We start from the raw sequence: 24,182 nt of genomic DNA on the forward strand, positions 1-24,182 counted from the left end.
GCAAAACCTTATATAGCCGCCTTGAAATGTGCTTGCCTGCGTGAGAAAATGCCGGCTGAACACCACAGTCATCGTCGCGGTTCTGGAACAGGTCATTAATAACTGTCCAGCACATCAAAATAGCTGCAACGCAAACAGAAAATGGCGGCATGGCGGAAACACTTTTGTGACAGTTAAACTTCATTTATTTTCATACCGTTGCGTGTCAGTCTTAGATGGTGTCGTCAGCAATACAGACATAATGAAATTAATAGGAAACCTCAAGCCGCTAAATGCAAACATATTTTTCCCCAGGCCTAGGCTATATTTTTGTGTGCAAATGACAAGATGCCAACGATGGCTATTGGGCAGTCTTTCAAACCATATCAAATTAGTCTTACTGCCGAAAGGCAATTTCAAAACAGGTAGCCTACCTCTTAAATCAAATATGCACGGCTCGCAAGGACTAGGTCAATCTCATACAGACAAATGACATCGTAATTGTTTAATTTTCATTTCGAATAGGCTACGGCACGACGCTGGTATAATGTGCCAGTTAATGACCATTGGAATTTCTCTAACTGGATATAACATCTCGACTGCTGACAATTTTTTTCACATTATCAAAAATATATTTGTATCATTTTCATCCGACGAATAAAGGCCTCCCATACATTTTAAATAGGCCTAGGCAATTTAGTAGCCTGGGCTACATTAAAACAATGAATTTGTTTACACAGAAAGCATTAGTCCAATTTGCAGCACTGTAACACATAGATTGAATTTCTGCCTAATAAACAGGCCTAGAGAATGATAAAGGCAATGGGCACACAATGTAGAATTACAACCATGCAAGTAATACAGCCCGTCGCGGGGAAATCTGGCTGTGCGAGATAAACGCTATCATCTCACACCACTCAATTGGGGTTAACTATTAAAATAGGCTACTTGCACCTCTCCTCTCAAGCCCAATATACATTTCCAACGGATATATATCTGTCTCGGGAGAATGTCTTGAAGTAAATAGCATACCGCCGCTGGATGAAATGCAACACTGGTGTAATTTAAACCCGTGTTATGAATAGAAATACCCACAAAGCAGAAAGTGTGAGGAGGAAAAACGAAAATACATGTCTGACCACTGAAATATGCTTACAATTGGTTATAACAGCTTCATGATCATGGATAGGCCTGTAACGAAAAAATGCCAACGATACAAAACGTGATAATAATCATAATGATAATAACAGTACATCTAGATAATCTGTTGATCATTTTATATAGCCTAAATCTAGATATTTTCTTGACCTGCTTGCGGTGCATGTCTGCAGCTGAGGCTGAGAAATAACAGAACGTTTGATATTTTTCTGAATTATTTTTAAGTCTCCTACTCTCAGTAGTCTACATTGGGCCTACTTTCAGAAAACACCGCAAAAAGCACGTGGATGGTAGATAAAAGGACAGATATGCGACGGTACATACCCGCATGGCCTCCTTTTTCATCCGGAACATTTCCTCCATCTTCTTTGCTAGAGTTTTGACCACTTTCATGCCATCAATTTCTTCCACTCGGACGGACTTCTCAAATTCTTTATATTTCTGTAAATGACAGAGAAAAAAAATACATGTTTTAACGTTCTAATATTTTGATAGTGAACGAATAATCATCTTATGTTTGTGCACAGTTCACATACTACTATTACAAACGGAGGCTTCTCGGCTATGTCATTTATTTCACTGATAGATGTGAACAAAATGTGAACATGTTACAATAAATCAAGGCAACTGAACTCAAAGTGTATTGGTCACGTGCACAGGATACGGTGCGGCAGGTAGCCACGTGGTTAGAGCGTTGGACTCGTAACCGAAAGGTTGGAAGATCGAATCCCCGAGCTGACAAGGTACAAATCTGTCGTTCTACTCCTGAACAAGGCAGCACACTGTTCCTAGGCCATCATTGAAAATAAGAATTTGTTCTTAACTGACTTGCCTATTTAAATAAAGGTAAAATACAGGGTGTCAATGGTAAAACGGTTCAGTGTGTGACAAGTACATCTCATGTCAATGGGTTTTTATTGGGGGGGGGGGGGGTAAGCCAATGTGCCCTTTGTTTTAGTAACAGAGAATGTGAGGTGAGCCTTTGTGCTATCTGATGTTCCACGCACACACACACACACACAAACACACACTTCACATCTGATGAAGAAAACCGGTTAAGGAACGTTGTTTCCACATAATTTCAATGAAATTCCTTTCAACCAACGTGGAATAGACGTTGGTTGTCCAGTGGGGTCCCCACGTCTCAGAGAGTGGCTTGCAAGACCCAGTCTCAGATGATTGGCTGATAAGATGTATCCTGTTTCATTGAATTGATTGATAGGTTATCTTGTCTCAGTAATTGGTTGACAAGCTGTGGCTCTGGCTCTGATTGGCTGCTGGGTGGCCTGGGAGTGAAGGCCATGCACGGTTGGAGGGTAATTGAAATGAAGTCAAAGCACAAGAGAAAGATAATAACATGTCAGGCTTGGGAGGTTCTGGATAATGAACTAGACTTCACACAATGCTGAGTCTGCAGGATACACTGCACCTGCACTGGGACAGAACAAAGCCCAACAGAACACACAAAGAGAATAGGACAGAACATTTAAAAAAGGTACACACACAAAATAATAATCACAGTATAACCTGCATGTCTCCCACGTCCCCCCCCCCCCCACACACACACACACACACACACACACACACACACACACACACACACACACACACACACACACATATATATATACATTTCAAAGATACACATTCAAAGAAAGAAACACACAAATCCCAGTACATGAGGCAACAAATTACCCAGGGAAAGGAAGAGTGTGTGCAGGCAGTGGAGCAAAACAGTTCATTTCACGCCTGTCCTCCCTGCCTCAGCACCCCCCCCCCCAGTCATCGGGGAGAGGTTAAACCTCATCCATCAATAGAACTGAGTATGATTATTGATTAAGGTAATGACTGATGTGTAGATGAGGCCTGAATGAACCCAAGCCTGAGGAGTCAACACACACACACGCACCACAGTGTCTCCATTCTGTGTCTATAGTCCTGTTCTGTTGCCCATACAGCAGCTCAGCCCTGTGTGGAAAAATGCTAATTCCCCATAAAGCACCCAATGATCATCCTTAATGATCAGCCCTTACCATCGAGACGTTTCTCTCTCTCCACCTCCCTCACTGGCTGCTAAGAGAGGAAGAGGCCTGCTGATTGGATGTAAGGTGTTCTGAACCAGTCACGCTTCCGTGAACCAGAGCATGAGGAAAGTGCTTACATAGGCAGAAAGGAAAACAACTGCCGGGGACATTTGACTTCAGAGTGTTCTGTTCTCACACAAGTCAACAGAGAATCAGCTGTGGATGTTACGCAGTTAAAATAGTAGGGAAATGTTGGGTGTATTTAAAAAAAAAAAAAAAATCTCGGAAGCACACGCTCATCCAACACACACACACACACACACACACACACACACACACACACACACACACACACACACACACACACACACACACACACACACACACACACACACACACACACACACACACACACACACACACACACACACACCCCATATCTTGCTACAGAAGTGTGTACATTGCTAGCGCTAGCAGTGTTAATGGTAATAGAATTGCAGCAGCAGCCTGGTGCTGAGCTGAGCTCCTCCTTATCACACACATGCAGTGAGGCTGATGAATGGAGTTGGATGGGGATATTTATCTCCTCGCATTTATCACCACTGAGTTCACACACAATCCCACACAATCACACAACATATCACACCAGCAGTATACAGTATGCAGTATGCACTGTATGAATGTAACAGATCAGGGTCGTATCAACTAGAAACCAAATGGAAGAAAACGGACTGAAACAGGAAGGGACTACCTGAACTTGTCCAATAAGATAACTGTCAATTTCATTGCAAAACGTTTTCCATTGCAAAACTGCTTGCTACGGTTTATTACGGTGTGCAATAATGAATACGACCCATGTTTTCGTCTGTCTCCGGTCATCCACTATTTCTGGCTTCAATCCAACTCATTTTTAAACCCCTGCAGGTCTGGAATAATAGAATTACAATTCATTTCACTGTTTAATTAATAGCGCAATTGAAGGTAATTGAGCATAAAAATCTGTAGGAATAAAATGATTATCTACATCCAGGTGTACGCACATAGGGCAGAGTTCCAATTCAATCTGTCTGCGTACTTAACTCAGACTTTCTGATAAAGTGTACACATTAATGCCCAGTTCTAATCCTGTGTGTATACTACAGTATACAGCGCCTTCAGGAAGTATTCACATCTCTTTACTTTTTACACATTTTGTTGTGTTACAGCCTGAATTTAAAATAGATTAAATTGCGATTTTGTGTCACACAATACCCTATAATGTCAAAGTGGAACCCATCTCTCTTTATCTCTCTCTCTCTCGTTCCCTCTATCTCCTCCCCCTCTCTCTCTGAACCCCACCTATCGCCTCCAACCCATCCCAGCCTATCCCACTCCACACACTTGTATCAAATGTGTCTCCTTGTCCCATTCATATCCTGGGGTTGAAACTCTTGACTCCAGAGAGTGAACTGGAAATGAGATTAGAGAAGGAACAGTGCTGTGGTTAATGGGCCATGTCCAGTACAAACACACACACACACACACACACACACACACACACACACACACACACACACACACACACACACACACACACACACACACACACACACACACACACGTGTGTGTGTGTGTGTGTGTGTGTGTGTGTGTGTGTGTGTGTGAGCTCACCATAACGTGAACATGTGTGTGTGTGCGTGGGCAGGAATGAGTATAAGGAAGAGTGAGGGAAGAAAGAGATACCTTCTGCAGCAGCTGGGATCCAGAGTATTTTGCAGAAATTGATTTAATTTCTCCACCAAACGCCGAGGCCCATAACTTCACCCTGGAAGCGAACAGAACATTTCTATATTGTGATATTTTGGTATTTTAACAGGTGAAAATAGCTGACTTGGTGAGATTACACACATTATGTCAGTAAGACATTTCAAAACAAATCTCTACGCATGAAATCATACATCCATGGATATCTAGATAAAATCATACATCCATGGATATCTAGATAAAATCATAGATCCATGGATATCTATTGTCTGTGTGTCATACGGCTGAGGATAAACTATGTTCTTGAAGATACTCCTGTTCTTGAAAAACCACAAGACCCTCATATAAGAAATACATTGTTGAAGCGAGTTGAGTTTGAGCTGAGAGGACTGAGTCCATCAACAACATGGCAAATACTCTACATTGTAGATAAGTACTTCAGTCAACGTAGCTGTTTATTCATGTTTATTTGGTGCTTATTGATGTGCTATAAACGGATGATTTATGCAGAGAAAGTTGATGCAAAATGTTTCCTAAGTCTTCCCAAGTAGCCTTTAGATTGTTTCAGACTGTGGTGTCTCAATGCAGTCAGGGTTAACCTGGAAAATGAAAATGGCAAGTGCAGTACTTTGTATAGCAGTAATTTTGGACATATGTGTATCAAAGACAACAATCTGTTTAAAATAAAGACATCTGTAGGCTATATTTAAATGGTGTGTACTTGTCATTGATGTTTTATCCATGTGTTGATTTTAGGCTATTATTTATATTATGCCAGATATTATAGGGTAAAGAATGCGCCCATTTTTTAAATGTATTTATTAGACACCAACACTAATAAATCATTTACAACAACAAACATTATTATTATTATTATGCTTGTTGTTGTTACATTGTTATTACATGCTGCTTGTTTACATTTGTTTATATAACAAGTCCACTACTTACACACTTCGGGTAATCTAGCAGCTGAAAAACTCAACAATATGCAGAGGTGTGACTTACTGAGTACCTGAAAGGTTGTAAAATATGAATATGAAACCTTCCACTCACACTGAGAGAGGAATCCCTGGCTGGGACCCCATCACCTCTACCACCGTGCCCAGCATAATCCAGAACAGAAGGAAGCTGGCGCAGCACACGTGTGAAAAGAGGATCCTCCGATTCCACAGCATCTTCACGAGTCTTCCCGACAACCGACCCCGGTACAATGGCACGCGCAAGCTCTTCTCTTTCTAGTCCTGAAAACGCACTCAGCGCGAAAAGCAGCACATACAGACCCGGCAGCACATTCGTGCCGCCTCCCTCGCGCCAGTCCCGCGTCCAAGGTGCCAGTTGTCACTCCTGAAGGGACCCGCGTGCTGAAGGAGATGGTTGAACTATGAACATCGGTACAGGGAGGGACAGCGAGAGACTCAAGTCAAGCCTCCATGTCTGGAAAACATTACAATTGCTGTAAAATCGTCTCTGAAGCAAATGGCGATATCTCTCGTGGGGAATTTTCCCAGATTTGCGGAGCTCAATCTAAAAACCACCTCAGCTGCTATCACAGGGAACACTGGGGGAGTAAGACGAGGTGTTGCAGGTAGAGCACAGAGCGCGAAGCAGGGCGCGAGACAGCATGAGCGAAAAGGACCAATATGTGTGTGGGGGGTAACCTAGCCACCATCACTTGCTGTAAGAACCCCGGAAAGAAGGTGAAAAGGTGAAAAGGTAAAACACGAAACTTTCACACGGGAGCGCGCGCGTGGATCACAGGGGGATTCAACGGGTTCATTCAAGGCAGTGCAGCGTGACGGATCGACTCGCGCTTCGAGGAGGGACCACCGTACCGAGAACATTACCGCAGAAGCAAAATCCATTCCTATGGCGCATACATTCTGAATAAGCATGAGAGTTCTCGGCCTAGATAGCATTTTCTTCCTACAGTCTTCCAGATGTGAATTTCACTCAAAATAGCTTTGACCTGCTTTTTGCTTCCTGCAGTGTTTTAGACGTTACTTTGTTGATTGCACCGCTCGTTGTCTTTCAAGTCGGTTGTGGATGAAACGATAGAACTATGCAATATGCACACCTTCCGTTAAATCGACATGACTGATTAAGCGTTTATTAGGCTAATCAAAGATCGATGTGTATGTCAAGACATTGATAAAGTGGCCTAGTGGTATTCCGCTCTTACTTAGGCCTAATGCGCAGGCTCCACATTTTAAGCGATTTTTCATGATTTTTTTTTCATGACAAGTTTTGATTACTTACAGATAACCAAAGAGACTCAGCATTAAGTGCATGTTTTAGGTGGGCTATAGCCACAATGCCATACACTGCAGTGCATAGGCCTACGTGAATTCCCATTACAAATTGTTTCAGTCACCAAGTCTAAATGCATATTAGAGTTATTGTTGGGAGTGGGCTAGCCCATAGCCATAATATGGAAGATACAGGCCTATTAGTCCATATTTTTGAACTGGTCAATTACCAAACTGTCCTCTATGAGGATGCTCTCTTAGGCCACAATGTCCAACACTGCTTTTAAAACTAAATTTGCGCTCACAGTTATGTCATTGGGCACTTTGTGTATCAAACAAAACCCTCTCCTTTCTGAAGTACTCGAGAGGTCCTCTTTCTAAACGTGATAATGATGTCAAGGCGGATGGATTTCCCGCCACGCATGCAGCGTTTCGGCGCTAGGCCATTATTAGCTTGGTAATTACGTCGTACATCAAAGGCGCGAGGAGCCTCTGCCAGGCTGGGAACGTGCAGATAAGGCTCATGATGATGGACAATATCAACCGCTACGGCACGCGGTCACAGCCTCTCCTCTGTCGGGGCCGCAATCACATCTAGTGCGAGGAGGGTCGCTGCTTTTAATTAACTATCGACTTCAAATAAAAAGTTTGCCCCGCATTCCGCGACACTTTATCCGAGTTGCACTCAAGACCGGCGCCACATAGGCCTATTCAGTGCGAGGGATTTTGTTCCAATAAACTCAACTGTTGGCACCGGATAGGGTAGATATAGCCGGTAAAACTAGTATAAGAACACGGCATTGAATAGCTCTCTTAATTAATTCTCCCCTATATTATACTTCAAGAATGTAGAGTACCGTAAGCCCATGTAGAAACAGCCTCGCCATCAATGGAACTGTCCATGAGTCTGATTTCAGTGTAGTTGCAGGAGGCGCTGTCCAAGGTGCTGATTTTCGCGCATGTCATTGCAAAGCGAGACATTTTATATGGCTCAGGAAGTGTCTCTACCACACAGCCAGTCGTGTCCAATTGTGAATAGTCTTGTACCCTACATGGATGCTTCCTAAATGGAACCATATTCCCTATATAGTGCACTGCTTTTGACCAGAGCCCTATGGGTCCTGGTCAAAACTAGTGCACGATAGGGAATAGGGACGCAACCTATATCCCTATGTTTGTTTCTTTCTTGCAAACCAACTCTAACCATCCAGTCACAGTCAAATACCCTTTATTGAAGGGTAGCCTACTTTAAAGTTATCATGTCTATCTTCTTACAATGAGGATTGTTCTGACAACCATAGCCACAGGAGGTGGCAGCACCCCCTGAAAAATGTGAATTAAAAAATAAATAATTCTTAATCTCAACAAGCTCTCACAGTCTCACTGCAGAATTAGACGTTCATGCAAGTTCTCCAAAAGACACATTTCAAAGTGTTTTTGTTGCTCCTGCTGCTCTATATCGTTCCATTTCTCCAAACGTCACATTTCGAAGTTAAGGGTTAAGTTTAGGCATTGATTCCAAATGGTGAAGGTAAGGGTTAAGGTTGGGATAGGGTTCAAACTAATTCTGATCCAGAGTCATGGGATTACGACCATCCGCCACCCAGTCCACAACGCCCTAGCAAAACACAAGCCTACTTGATGGTCATAGTGCTCACTGTTGCTCCTAGTGACCGATTTTGAAGTAATTTCTCGACGTGGATAAACATCTAATTTCGACATTAATCTTGAACATTCTCCCTGCTTCATCTAAATTCAAATTAGAGTCCAAGATTATCATAAGACAAAAGAATAAAAAGCGTAATTGATAAAAACACATTATCTCATGAAAATTGTTACAGTAAGTAAATACACTGAACACACTGAACACACACACACACAGCTCTGTTCTAGATAAGTAAGGAAGTCTGGACAGGTCAGATCAATCAGGAGAGAATAGTGACCTGTTGTTCCCCTCTCTCACTCACACACCTCTTAGTCTGAGGCTGACACTTTCAACTTTCACTGACCCCTGTGAGAGAGTGTGTGTGTGTGTGTGTGTGTGTGTGTGTGTGTGTGTGTGTGTGTGTGTGTGTGTGTGTGTGTGTGTGTGTGTGTGTGTGTGTTTCATTCATGAGTGCTTTGTCAATTAACACTGTTGTGACAGCAGGGCAGGGACAGCACAAAAGCTTAGGTAATCAGACATTTTCCAGATGGCCCTTATCTGGAGCAGCACACATTATTTCATCAAGGGTGTCAGAGAAGGAAAGGGGATCAGGGGAAGAATACAATTCCCATCACATTGACTGGAGTCATGTAATGCACGCATTCCTGTGAGGGTACTTGCAATTCCTTAGAGCCAACTTGTTCTACAATCAGTAGCAGAGTGGGATAAAGGATCTCCAACTGAGGGAATTACTCTTTGCTAAATCCGGATCTGTGGGATATTACATCGCACGACTTAGAACACCTAATATCCGATAGAGATGCCACTCTCCGTGTCTCAGTCTGTAAATTGATGTAGTTCTGTCCTTGAGCTGTTCTTGTCCATTAATGTTCTGTATTATGTCATGTTTCATGTGGACCCCCAGGAAGAGTAACTGCTACTTTTGCAACAGCTAATGGGGATCCTAATAAAATATCAAATACCCCTAGATTGAGTGGTGTGGGATTCTATAAACCTGTGGAGGCTTGGGGCTCGTACATTACTACCACTAAGAGATTGTGCCAGCCTGGAAAAGGTGTTGGAGAGTGTGTGTGTTCTTGGTCATTCCATAGCCTACCCATGATGCAGCTCCCAGCCTCTCTCCCCCGAGGGCGAGGAGCTCCTGAATCGCACTGGCTTCAACCCCCTCTCTGTCATCATAGTGCTTCTACACCTGCATTGCTTGCTGTTTGGGGTTTTAGGCTGGGTTTCTGTACAGCACTTCGGGATATTAGCTGATGTATGAAGGGCTATATAAAATAAACTTGATTTGATTTGATTTGATCATAGCGATGTTCACCGTACTGACCATCGTGTGTTGAACTCCACGGTGATTGTGTTGTTGCTGATTAACAAGCAGCTGAGGCAGCCTCTGAACAATGCCCTGGTCAACATGGCTGACCTGGCTGACCTGGGGACAGTGCTGACCGGTGGGATTCTGTCTGTGGTCAACAACGCTCTGGGGTACTTCTCCCTTGGACGGAACTGGCTGCGTCACGGAGGGATTCTCTGTGGCTCTGTTTGGTGAGTGGCTCTCAGAACCGTCTGGGACATAGAAATAGAATAAGTAGAACAGACATAGAAACGTTGACTATGGAAATTTGACTGGTATACTCATCGACATGGAAGACAATAATTCCTATTGTACAAATATGGCCTTTCTGTAAAGGAAAACCGTGTGACTGTACTTAAAATGTTCACCTTTTAAACATTCATATTTTATCATATGAGAACATGTTGATTTTGTTCATTTTAATTCGTTTCTTATAGCCATCTAGTTGAAACATTATTTTTAATGAATGACTTATTTAAATACTAAAAACAATTCTCAATTAATGAATTAAAACAAGTTCTCCAATGATTCATGTTAATCAATCAATGCAATCATATCCAGGCAACTAAATGTTGAAGTTACACTAACACACTGTTCCTTTAATTACAACAACAACAACAATATAATCTGATTTCCATAGAGAGGATGTTTGTGGTGTGCAAGCAACTGGGACCTACAGTATCTCCTTTCACACCAGGAAGAGGGGATACGAATTATGGACACCCCTACCCCAAAAATGATGACGTATGTCACGCAGCGAGAGTTGAGTGGGGTACGGACGGATTCGGTTGAGTCAGTTCAGTCAGTCGTCTTAATGAGCCACTTCTTTTATACCTCAGTGAGCTAGTTTATGCTTGTGGCTTGAAACTTGGTGTCCACATCACCAACAAACTATCATGGTCCAAACACACCAAGAAAATTGTGAAGAGGGCACAACAACACATTTCCCACTCAGGAGACTGAAAAAATTTGGCATGGGTCCCCAGATCCTCAAAAAGTTCTACAGCTGCACCATCGAGAGCATCCTGACTGGTTGCATCACCTCCTGGTATGGCAACTGCTCGGCATCCGGCCGTAAAGCGCTACAGAGGATAGTGCGTATGGCCCAGTACATCACTTGTGCCAAGCTTCCTGCCATCCATGACCTATATACTAGGCGGTGTCAGAGGAAGGTCCAAAGAATTGTCAAAGACTGCAGTCACCCAAGTCATAGACTGTTCTCTGAAGCAGTACCGGAGCGCCAAGTTTAAATGAATGTTCTGTATTATGTATTATTAAATGAACAATTAATGAAATGGCCATCCGGACTATTTGCATTGACACCCCTCCCCCTTGTTTTTACACTGCTGCTACTCGCTGTTTATTGTCTCTGCACATGTATAAATTACCTCGACTAACCTGTACCCCAAAAATTGACTCGGTACCGGTACCCCTGGTATATAGCCTCATTATTGTTATTTTATTGTGTTACTTTTTATTTATATATTTTTGTTACTCTAGTTTATTTAGTAAATATCTTCTTAACTCTATTTTCTTAAAACCGCATTGTTGGTTAAGGGCTTGTAAGCATTTCCGGTAAGGTCTACACCTGTTCTATTCGAGGCATATGATAAATACAATTTGATTTGAACATAAGGGAGGAAACAGCGCAATAGCCGTTCTAACTGCGACGTGAATAGGCTTTCATCAAATGCTCGCAGTCAAACAACTAATAATACTGTGCGTCTCTGGTTCTTTTCCAGTACGAATTGAATCGGACCGAGACCCCCCTTTTTGAGCAAACCATGATGCGTTGTTTAGTGCGCTCCCGAGTGTAGATACGGTATTCACACTACAAAACAATTCGGTGTGAAAGCCCCTTAAATCCACTCAAAGCTCATGTATACGTCGAGACAGGTAGATCCACTCAATGTACAGTTTATAATCCCGGCCCTGGAGATGTGTCTGCCCAGACAGCATCTGTACCAGTAGCCTATAGGAAGCTCTGGGGACAGGTCGTCTGGATATGGACGGCAATAAATTGGCAGAGGCAAACAAATGATCATCTTTAGCGGACACCAGTTAATGAGGTCTTGAACAGAAAAAGCTGTTTGCTTGCGATTTCGTTCATACTGGTGAACTGGTATGTGGTTGCAATATCAACAGTCCCTTGTCTCTGGTATATCTTAGCATGCATCATTCAAGATTAAGTGCAGCGCAATGAACATAGGCTATAGCCTAACGCACAACGTCTAAGAAAAGACTGTCTGGTTTGGCAATACTCTGTCATGCCCGCAACCTGGACCTACAGGCCTGGGTAAAACATTTGCTCACAAAAATGCAAGGCGACGCAGTTGCAACTGCCTAATGTAGCTACTATAGGGCTCTATGTAAAAAAAGAGAGACAAACACAGACACAGATAGTCTTTCTTCTAAGAGAAAGACAGAAAACGAGACAGGCAGAGAGAGAAGCAGCAAGGAGGACTTCAGGAGACCAGGGGAGTCTCTCAAGTTGGATTTTAATTTACCTTGAACATTGCAGCCCATTTTGTAGGCTATTAGCCAGAAAAAACCCGCTGCGTTCAACAAGTGGCTGAATTTATCCTCAAGCCGACTGCTTTTTTCCTCATTGTTAGGCTATATGATGTGTAATTTGTATATAAATTTGATAAATATCAGCTAAATACAGTATAGATATTAGGCTACAATGCATAATAAAACATTGCCTAGTAGGCAATTTTTTAGGGTGGAATGACTGCATTATTTGGCATTAATAATAGACTGGTTTTACGCACAACAACTTTCTATCCAAGCTGGGAGAGAGCGCGAGGACGCTCATGTCGTGTGCGGCAGGTAGCCTAGTGGTTAGAGCGTTGGAACCGAAAGGTTGCAAGATCGAAATCCTGAGCTGACAAGGTAAAAATCTGTCGTTCTGCTCCTGAACAAGGTGGTTAACCGTTGTTCCTAAGCCGTCATTGAAAATATGAATTTGTTCTTAACTGACTTGCCAAGTTAAATAAAGGTTAAATAAATTGCTGTTCAGGTAGGGCAGGCTATACAAGACAGTTGTACAGTAAAGGCTACTCTAAAACATCTATTGCTGGCCATCTATTCTACGACATGCAAAGTTTTACATTATTGCCGCCAGCCAGCAGTCTAAATGGCACCACTGCTTTGTGAATGCTTAACATGAGAAAATGACGACCAAATAGGCCTACCAATAAATAGATAGAATATCCATTTAGACACTAATCTGTAGAACGACCAACGCAATACTCCTTACCACAAACTAGACACTCGTAGGCACATTCCACAGGCTCCATCTAGTGGAGATCAATGATAATTCAATTTCCCTGTTTTTATTGGCTTCTTAGGTCATGCAGATTTTTGATTTTTGATTTATTTTTCTATTTCACCTTTATTTCACCAGGTAGGCCAGTTGAGAACAAGTTCTCATTTACAACTGCGACCTGGCCAAGATAAAGCAAAGCAGTGCGACACAAACAACAACACAGAGTTACACATGGAATAAACAAACGTACTGTACAGTCAATAACACAATAGAAAATCTATATACAGTGTGTGCAAATGAAGTAAGGAGGTAAGGCAATAAATAGGCCATAGTGGCGAAGTAATTACAATTGAGCAATTAACACTGGAGTGATAGATGTGCAGATGAGGATGTGCAAGTAGAAATACTGGTGTGCAAAAGAGAAGAAAAAAACAAATATGGGGATGAGGTAGGTAGTTGGTTGGGTGGGCTATTTACAGATGGGCTGTGTACAGCTGCAGCGATCGGTAAGCTGCTCTGACAGCCGATGCTTGAAGTTAGTGAGGGAGATATGTCTCCAACTTCAGTGATTTTTTGCAATTCGTTCCAGTCATTGGCAGCAGAGAACTGGAAGGAAAGGCGGCCAAAGAGGTGTTGGCTTTGGGGATGACCAGTGAAATATACCTGCTGGAGCGCGTGCTACGGGTGGGTGTTGCTATTGTGACCATTGAGCTGAGATAAGGCTGGAGCTTTACCTAGCAAAGACTTACAGATGACCTGGAGCCAGTAGGTTTGGTGACGAATATGTAGCGAGGACCAGCCAACAAGAGCATACAGGTCGCAATGGTGGGTAGTATATGGGGCTTTGGTGACAAAACGGATGGCACTGTGATAGACTGGATCCAATTTGCTGAGTAGTGTTGGAGGCTATTTTGTAGATGACATCGCCGAAGTCGAGGATCAGCAGGATAGTCAGTTTTATGAGGGTGTGTTTGGCAGCATGAGTGAAGGAGGCTTTGTTGCGAAATAGGAAGCCGATTCTAGATTTCATTGTGGATTGGAGATGCTTAACATGAATCTGGAAGGAGAGTTTACAGTCTAGCCAGACACCTAGGTATTTATAGTTGTCCACATATTCTAAGTCAGAACCGTCCAGAGAAGTGATGCTGGGTGGGCGCGGGCAGCGATCAGTTGAAGAGCATGCATTTAGTTTTACTAGCATTTAAGAGCAGTTGGAGGCCATAGAAGGAGTGTTGTATGGCATTGAAGCTCGTTTGGAGGTTTGTTAACACAGTGTCCAAAGAAGGGCCAGATGTATACAGAATGGTGTCGTCTGCGTAGAGGTGGATCAAAGAATCACCCGCAGCAAGAGCGACATCTTTGATATATACAGAGAAAATAGTCAGCCAGACAATTGAACCCCATGGCACCCCCATAGAGACTACCGGAGGTCCGGACAACAGGCCCTCCAATTTGACACACTGAACTCTATCTGAGAAGTAGTTGGTGAACCAGGCGAGGCAGTCATTAGAGAAACCAAGGCTGTTGAGTCTGCCGATAAGAATACGGTGATTGACAGAGTCGAAAGCCTTGGCCAGGTCGATGAAGACGGCTGCACAGTACCGTTTTTTAATCGATGGTAGTTATGGTATCGTTTAGGACCTGGAGTGTGGTTGATGTGCACCCGTGACCAGCTCGGAAACCGGATTGCATAGCGGAGAAGGTACGGTGAGAAGAAGGCTGATGTCCTCTGGTAGCACAAGTGAGGGCAGTGGCTCACTGCTACCTAGTCTCATTCATATTTCCCCCACTGAATAGCTGCTGTTCAACATGCACAACTGTGTTATAAACGTTGAATAAACGTTGAAGCCATTTGATACACAACTAAATGCATGACAGTAACAGTCGGGGATGACGGTGTTGTGTCTTGTCTAGTTTTGGAGATACCCCTGCTGTGTGGCTTCTGAGGGTGGGTCAGCGATGCAGACCACCAAAGGCACCATGGCAACCATCAACAACAGTCTCCCCCAGCTTAACACATACAGAGATACAGATACATCCAACCATTGATTGCACCAGCAGCACCAATAAGTGTCACTTATATGTTCTCTGACCTTAAAAAATAAGAAATATACCTAATTTGGAAGACTTAATCATACCTTAATAAGGTGATTTATATGACCGTCATACCTTTATCATAATCAAACAAATGTACAGAGTTTGATTTCAATACTACATTCAGAATGGGGTGTGAGAGACAGAATTGACTGCATTCTATTCAAATTGACCACAACCCTGGTATTTTGTCTATAGGAGGTTGCAGAATGTATGTCAACTGTAGAATGCATTGTTACTTTATGGTAAATGTAAAAGACGATGAAAATGGTACACAATACATTCAGATGTATGATTTCTCAAACCAAGCACCGATAAAGGACAGCAGCAGAATTTCAGCGTAAGTTTATTCAGTAATAATCATTAGAAAATAAAATATTATCGATTCAAATGAATTCAAGGCCAAAATAAAATGGGAAAATACAAAAAATGTGTTAATACAAAACCTAGAGGGTCAAAATAATGCATTTGCTACTAAGATAAATCATGTTTTACTGAATAAAAACCTTACAGAGCAAAGTTTTGGGACTTTCAAGTAGAGAACATTACTATGGGTCTCTCCATACATTTGTACATACTTAACATGATCTCTTCTATTTGAATACATATTTAATAACAGTAATAGTAGTAAGAGTAATCATAATAATTATAATAATAGAATGAAAACGATTCAAAATGCTTAAATCAACAAGTCTTTCTCTGTAAACAGGTATATTACCATTTTTAACCCGCAAACAGAGGAACAGTGCACCTTGAAAATGTTTGATTTTTTTCTTTCATATTTCTGTCCCAGCAATGTAAGGTGAGGTGTAAATGACAAATATAGATTTCACTAAACCATACACACAGTCACAAAAAAGTACAAAATTGTCTCACCTTAATACACAAACATTTGTATAGAAAAATGAGAAACATTGGTACTATACAGTTACTTGTGCAAAGACAAACAGCTATGTGCTAATATTTAAATACCATTGGTATAGAACCAAATCATGTTCTCTTTTCTTTTTTCAGGAATCCCTGACATGAGGTAAAAGTAAGTTGGTTTTATCTTTTGCTTAACACAAGTGTTTACAAAACAATGCATATTTTCAGTTTATCAGTAATTGCTACGAATAGTACAATGTGCCTGGAATTTGCATTGGTTCTTTCACAAGATAGTTATCAACAAAAACACCAGAACACACTTTTTTTATTTTTTTTTACTCACAAACGATTCAAAGAGCCCTTTCAATGTGCACACAAAGTGGAAAACCTACATTTTCACGGCAGTTGACTGAGAACGCATTGCGAACTCATGAACTACACATCAACCACTCGTGAACTACAGATCCCACGTCTCATCACCTACCCATCATCTGCGCTTATTCAAAATCTCCAGGGCAGCGCCTGGAAAAAGCTCGATCCTTTTTGTCGTCTGTATTTTGTCTGTTTGTGTAAAGTAATTTTGTGGTCCATCAATGTTCAACTTTCGTCGAGAGCAACAAGAGTGGAGTTATCTCGTAAAAACGAGCCGTGGTACAAACGCTCCCTTCTCATTGGAAGGAGAAGCTCGCTGTGGGAAAGAGACTGGTTGGTTGCGAGGGAGGCTGATATGTTTTCCCCAGACGGTGCTGGACCACCACGAGGTATAGTGTATGCAGAGAGAAGCCGGAGAGAGAGACGCCGAGAGAGCGGGGTTTAGTATTGCTTACCCTCTCTCCAGCTTAAACACATCAGACTCAATAAGACACGACAACACAACAGAAAAAGAGAACAATGGCAGAGACTGTGGACCCACCTAGACCATGATGCCTCATTATGGTCTCATCTGTCCTGTGAACATCCCTGACGAATTACGTGCCTCACCAGTCAGCCACCATGCCAATCCGGTCTATCCTGGCTCACACAGGCTCAGTCTGTCACAAGCCTCACACAGCAACAGCAACATGAAGGCCAAGTGATTAGGAAGATTCAGCTTGAAAGGGTCGGTGGAATTTACTGACATGCATCATATCGTGAGGAAAAATCCCAATACAAGCATTGAGAACGACAGAGATTCCCGTTCGTCTCACTTCTTCGATCATATCGCTTTCTTTCAGCGGCACAAGGCATGTCCGTTGGGATAGGTGAAACGAATGAAGTTGTCGAACGAATTTCAAAATGGGTGAATGAAGCAGCGTTGTCGACGCACTAAGAGTTTGACCTTCCTGTACTGTGCACCTGCACAACATACGCAAACACAAATGTTTATCATTATCATGATTATCATTTATCATTATCATGTTTATCTCTTGAAGCCTAGCTAACTTCAAGTCCAACAAAGATGCTCTTAGTAAAGGGGGACTTAACGCTGTGGTACTGGTACTGGTGTGGTTGGGGTGACGCACAAAGTGTTCTTACTCTCGCTCATAAAACAAGTTAAAAAAAACAATAATAATAATAATTTGCATTTCCTGTGCAGCTGTGTCGTTACTCCGAGAACCACACGGTTTCACAGACAAGCCAACGATGCATATGAGCAACAACAAAGAGAAAGGGCAATTCATCTCAGAATATTGTACCGAATAAAACAATAACACCAGCGACTCTTCTCTCCTGGTAGCATAATAGGATTCATCACGGCGTGTATTGCTGACCTTCTTTTGAAATGGTACATCATTACAAAATATAGAACATCTCTTTACAATTATTATTATTCTTTTTAATATAATACAGTTCATTTACAGTGTATCTACTATGAAATATTAATTCTCAGGCTATTCTAAAACTATAAACAACCTGCCTGCTAGTGCATTTATCCCAAATGCTAGTAGTCACCTCAGAAGTGTATATTTAAGCAATAAGGCACGAGGGGGTGTGGTATATGGCCAATATACCACAGCTAAGGGTTGTTCTTATGCACGATTCAACGCCTGCATACAGCCCTTAGCCGTGGTATATTGGCCATATACCACAAACCCCGAGGTGCCTTATTGCTATTATAAACTGGTTACCAATGTAATTAGAGCAGCAAAAATACATGTTTCGTCATACCCGTGGCATATGGTCTGATATACCAAGGCTGTCAGCCAATCAGCATTCAGGGCTTGAACCACTCAGTGAATAATTCTGGTTTGATGATGCTATAAATGTGACTGATATCTCCTGCATACTTAAACTGGTTAATCTTATACTAAAACATCTAAGGGGGGGGGGGGGGGGGGGAATATGCCTTCCTATGCTTGCATTGAAAACTTGCATGATATGCCAAAACCTTAATAAAGTGACAGAGGGAATGACATCTTTCATCTGATTGTCAACACCCTTAACGACCCGGCCCGGTACCTCACGCCTCTGCCAATAGGTCCATCCCCTCCACTGACACTCCACGCCCTCAGTCTGCGACTGGCTCGTTGATGAGCCTCTGTCACCTCCAGACCGTGACCTATGACCTACGGGCATGGTCCACCATGTGCCAGTAGTGCCGGTCTGGGAGGGCGGAACTAACATCGTTTCCTGGCACCAGGATTGGTTCCTGGCCCTGTGATTGACAGACGTTGACGTGAATGCCCTGGCTGGCAGAGGGCGAGTGACAGAATAAGTGGGCGGGGCCAGTGTCTCTCTCTCTCTCTCTCTCTCTCTCTCTCCTCATAGGTACCTTTCTCTTCCATGTAAAAGGCACTTCTTTTGGTCGTAAGCCAATAGATGCATTTCTCATTGGGTTTTCCACTGTCGGTGCTGTAGTCTATATTAAGTAGAGTACATACAGCGAGCAGTTCACTTCTAGTCGTTTATTCTCCAGCCGATGCTATAAAGTGGTGATGCAGATCATCTCGCCTGCCAGGTCCTCCTCGTACACCACTCTAAGCTCCACCTCCGGCTCCTCGTCACTATAACGGGCCGTGGCGTCTTGAAGGTCGTAGTCCCGCTCGCTCATGACGGGGTACACGTTGACCCCGTTAACCGCCGGCACCACGCCAGCGCTCAGCAGGTGGCTGGCCGCGCTCTCCATCTCGTCGATGGTCATCTCGCACGCGTCCGCTATCTCGTGCTTGGTGGCGGCCACAAACTTTGGATCCATGGCGTATCTCCCGAGACCCTCTGATATCAACACCTGCCCGGCGACAGGAGAAAACAGACCACATTGTGTTTACGCGGGTTATTAAAGTTACTGTTAATAGCGATAAAAAGCCTGTTTGCGTATCTGAAACGTAATGAGTTTGAGTGTTCAAACCATCCACACCTGGCTAGCTGTAATACACTGTACTCACTAACGTGGTAGCCTACTAATGACTTCCATATATCATCTCAGAGCACATTTCCCTACACTAAGGTCAATCGCATTCAATTTCTAGCAATTACATTTTCATTACAAGTTCACTTCCTGACTTGAACGAATTGACATTTTACATTTTACATGACTCCATCCCCGGTACCGTACCCTTTATCCACTGGTTCAAGCCTAAAGGGCACCAACCCACCCTCCTCTACCCTGCCCTGGACTCACCGCCTCCACCAAGGAGGTGGCGCTCTTCTGATGGCGCTGCTGGTGGTACTCCGGGGCCACCTGGAGGTGGACGGGGGAATAGATCCCCTGGGAGTACTCTGGGTCGTCTGTGTACCAAGAGCTCTTCCTCAGAGGCACCTGGCTGCTGACGCCACTCTCCCCGAAGAAAAGAGGAGATTCAGACGCTCTTAGAGGAAAACGGAGGGCCAACGATAAGGAGGAGGAAGCAGGGGACAGTGTGACTCAGTGTAAGACTCAATGTTCAATATCAGAGTGCAAGACAACGTCCTAGTGACAAAATAATAATAGTGAGACATGCAGCGTGGCTCCTGCAACCCCTGCAAACGCAAGACTGAAGCATTACCCATCAACCCTTACCCTTCCTCCAAGAGCCAGAAGAACAGATCTCCGAATAAAACACACAGGTTACAGTCACACTATACATTTCTGTCATTAACTAAAACAAAAATGTGTGTCGGCATGTATCCTTCATCGGGGTTGTACAGACAGAACAGCAGAGTTTTTGTATACCTGCGTCCGGGGTGATCCACCCGGATGAGGGGCGTGTAGCAGGGCGACTGCTCCTTACTGGCTGGAGTGGCGGGGGGATTGGTCCAGGAGCGGGTGGAGGAGAGATGGTGGGCTCTGCTGGAGTCCAGCCCTGCTACAGCCATCACCTGTAGATGGAGGTCAGGAACACAAACTGGTCTAACACACACACACACACTGGTCTAACAACACACAAACTGGTCTAACAACACACAAACACTGGTCTAACACACACACCGGTCTAACAACACACACTGGTCTAACAACACACACTGGTCTAACACACACACACACACACCGGTCTAACACACACACACACACCGGTCTAACACACACACACACTGGTCTAACACACACACCGGTCTAACACACACACACACACACACCGGTCTAACACACACACACACTGGTCTAACACACACACACACACTGGTCTAACAACACACACACTGGTCTAACAACACACACACTGGTCTAACAACACACACACACACACACACACACACACACACACACACACTGGACTAACACACACACACTGGTCTAACAACACACACTGTTCTAACACACACAAACTGTTCTAACACACACACACACTGGTCTAAAACACACACACACACACTGGTCTAAAGCACACACACACACACACACACACACTGGTCTAAAACACACACACACACACACAAAGTTCTAAAACACACACACACACACACTGGTCTAACACACACACACACACACACTGTTCTAACACACACACACAGGTCTAACACACACACACACTGGTCTAACACACACACACACACTGGTCTAACACACACACACACACACTGGTCTAACACACACACACACACTGGTCTAACACACACACACACACACACACACACACACACACACACACACACACACTAGTCTAACACACACACACACACACAGGTCTAACACACACACACTGGTCTAACACACATACACTAGTCTAACACACACACACACACACACACACACTGGTCTAACACACACACACACACACACACACTGGTCTAACACACACACACTGGTCTACCAACACACACTGTTCTAACACACACTGTTCTAACACACACAAACTGGTCTAACACACACACACTGGTCTAACAACACACACTGTTCTAACAACACACACTGTTCTAACACACACACACTGTTCTAACACACACACACTGTTCTAACACACACACACTGTTCTAACACACACACACACACACTGGTCTAACACACACACACACTGGTCTAACAACACACACTGTTCCAACACACACACACACACACTGTTCTAACACACACACACTGTTCTAACGTACACACACTGGTCTAACACGCACACTGGTCTAACACACACACACACTGGTCTAACAGACACACACTGGTCTAGCACACACACACTGGTCTAACACACACACACTGGTCTAACACACACACACTGGTCTAACACACACACACACACACACACACACACACTGGTCTGACAACACAAACTGTTCTAACACACACACACCGGTCTGACAACACACACACACCGGTCTGACAACACACACACACTGGTCTAACACACACACACACACACACTGGTCTAACACACACACACACACACACACTGGTCTAACACACACACTGTTCTAACACACACACTGTTCTAACACACACACTGGTCTAACACACACACACTGGTCTAACACACACACACACACACACACTGGTCTAACACACACACACACACTGGTCTAACACACACACACACACTGGTCTAACACACACACACACTGGTCTAACACACACACACTGGTCTAACACACACACACACTGGTCTAACACACACACACACACTGGTCTAACACACACACACTGGTCTAACACACACACTGGTCTAACACACACACTGGTCTAACACACACACTGGTCTAACACACACTGGTCTAACACACACACACACACACACTGGTCTGACAACACACACTGTTCTAACACACACACACTGGTCTGACAACACACACACACTGGTCTAACACACACACACACACACACTGGTCTAACACACACACACACTGGTCTAACACGCACACTGGTCTAACACACACACACACTGGTCTAACAGACACACACTGGTCTAGCACACACACACTGGTCTAACACACACACACTGGTCTAACACACACACACTGGTCTAACACACACACACACACACACACACACACACTGGTCTGACAACACAAACTGTTCTAACACACACACACCGGTCTGACAACACACACACACCGGTCTGACAACACACACACACTGGTCTAACACACACACACACACACACTGGTCTAACACACACACACACACACACACTGGTCTAACACACACACTGTTCTAACACACACACTGTTCTAACACACACACTGGTCTAACACACACACACTGGTCTAACACACACACACACACACACACTGGTCTAACACACACACACACACTGGTCTAACACACACACACACACTGGTCTAACACACACACACACTGGTCTAACACACACACACTGGTCTAACACACACACACACTGGTCTAACACACACACACACACTGGTCTAACACACACACACTGGTCTAACACACACACTGGTCTAACACACACACTGGTCTAACACACACACTGGTCTAACACACACTGGTCTAACACACACACACACACACACTGGTCTGACAACACACACTGTTCTAACACACACACACTGGTCTGACAACACACACACACTGGTCTAACACACACACACACACACACTGGTCTAACACACACACACACTGGTCTAACACACACACTGTTCTAACACACACACTGGTCTAACACACACACTGGTCTAACACACACACACTGGTCTAACACACACACACTGGTCTAACACACACACACTGGTCTAACACACACACACACTGGTTTAACACACACACACACTGGTCTAACACACACACACACACTGGTCTAACACACACACACACTGGTCTAACACACACACTGGTCTAACACACACTGGTCTAACACACACTGGTCTAAAAGCACTGGTAGAGCACTGCACTGGTAAATCAATTCATGCAACATGGAGCACTGGTAGTGTGTGTGCTATATGATGCTGCAGATGCAGAGCTGTCCACTGGGGTGTGTGTTACCTGCTGGTGCATCCCATGCAGTGGTAGAGCAGTGTGTGTGTGTGTGTGTGTGTGTGTGTGTGTGTGTGTGTGTGTGTGAGAGATCTGGTGCTGCATTTGGTGCAGTGGTCGAGCAATGTGTGTGTGTGTGTGTGTGTGTGTGTGTGTGTGTGTGTTACCTGGTGCTGCATTAGGTGCAGTGGTAGAGCAGTGCGTTGGTGTGGCAGCTCGTCCTGACTGCCTTGCCTTCTCAGACACTCAAAGTTGAAGGAGGGCCTCCTGTGACCTGGACGAGTGACGGGCAGACAGGACAGGGGGGTGAAACTAGTGAAACTAAACTACTCATGCAGGAAACAACGACTACATGCAACTGAAGGGCATCAACACACATTCACAAACAAAACACTGTCATGAAGGGCTCTTTAAAATTGGAGAAAACCAAGTCAGTTTAAAAAACAGTGTGTGAATAGCTGTCGA

At 43.7% G+C, this 24,182-nt stretch overlaps 2 protein-coding genes across 2 annotated transcripts in view; both read right to left on the reverse strand.

The window, feature by feature from the left end:
* Nucleotides 1-5,989, reverse strand: part of LOC120021818 (voltage-dependent calcium channel subunit alpha-2/delta-3-like) — a 50,788-nt gene extending 44,799 nt beyond the window's left edge. The window contains exons 1-3 of the mRNA XM_038965671.1: nt 5,958-5,989; nt 4,884-4,965; nt 1,462-1,578 (exon numbers count right to left, since the gene is read on the reverse strand). Coding sequence (XP_038821599.1) covers nt 1,462-1,578; nt 4,884-4,965; nt 5,958-5,989 — 231 coding nt within the window. The remainder of the gene's footprint in view (nt 1-1,461; nt 1,579-4,883; nt 4,966-5,957) is intronic.
* A 12,744-nt stretch (nt 5,990-18,733) lies between these two features.
* LOC120063162 (voltage-dependent L-type calcium channel subunit alpha-1D-like) overlaps nt 18,734-24,182 on the reverse strand; it is a 101,353-nt gene continuing 95,904 nt past the window's right edge. Inside the window, exons 44-47 of the mRNA XM_039013365.1 lie at nt 23,885-23,991; nt 20,532-20,677; nt 20,001-20,154; nt 18,734-19,607 (exon numbers count right to left, since the gene is read on the reverse strand). Coding sequence (XP_038869293.1) covers nt 19,302-19,607; nt 20,001-20,154; nt 20,532-20,677; nt 23,885-23,991 — 713 coding nt within the window. The 3' untranslated portion in view covers nt 18,734-19,301. The remainder of the gene's footprint in view (nt 19,608-20,000; nt 20,155-20,531; nt 20,678-23,884; nt 23,992-24,182) is intronic.

The sequence above is a fragment of the Salvelinus namaycush genome, chromosome 2 (assembly GCF_016432855.1).
Source record: "Salvelinus namaycush isolate Seneca chromosome 2, SaNama_1.0, whole genome shotgun sequence".
Taxonomy (NCBI): Eukaryota; Metazoa; Chordata; class Actinopteri; order Salmoniformes; family Salmonidae; genus Salvelinus; species Salvelinus namaycush.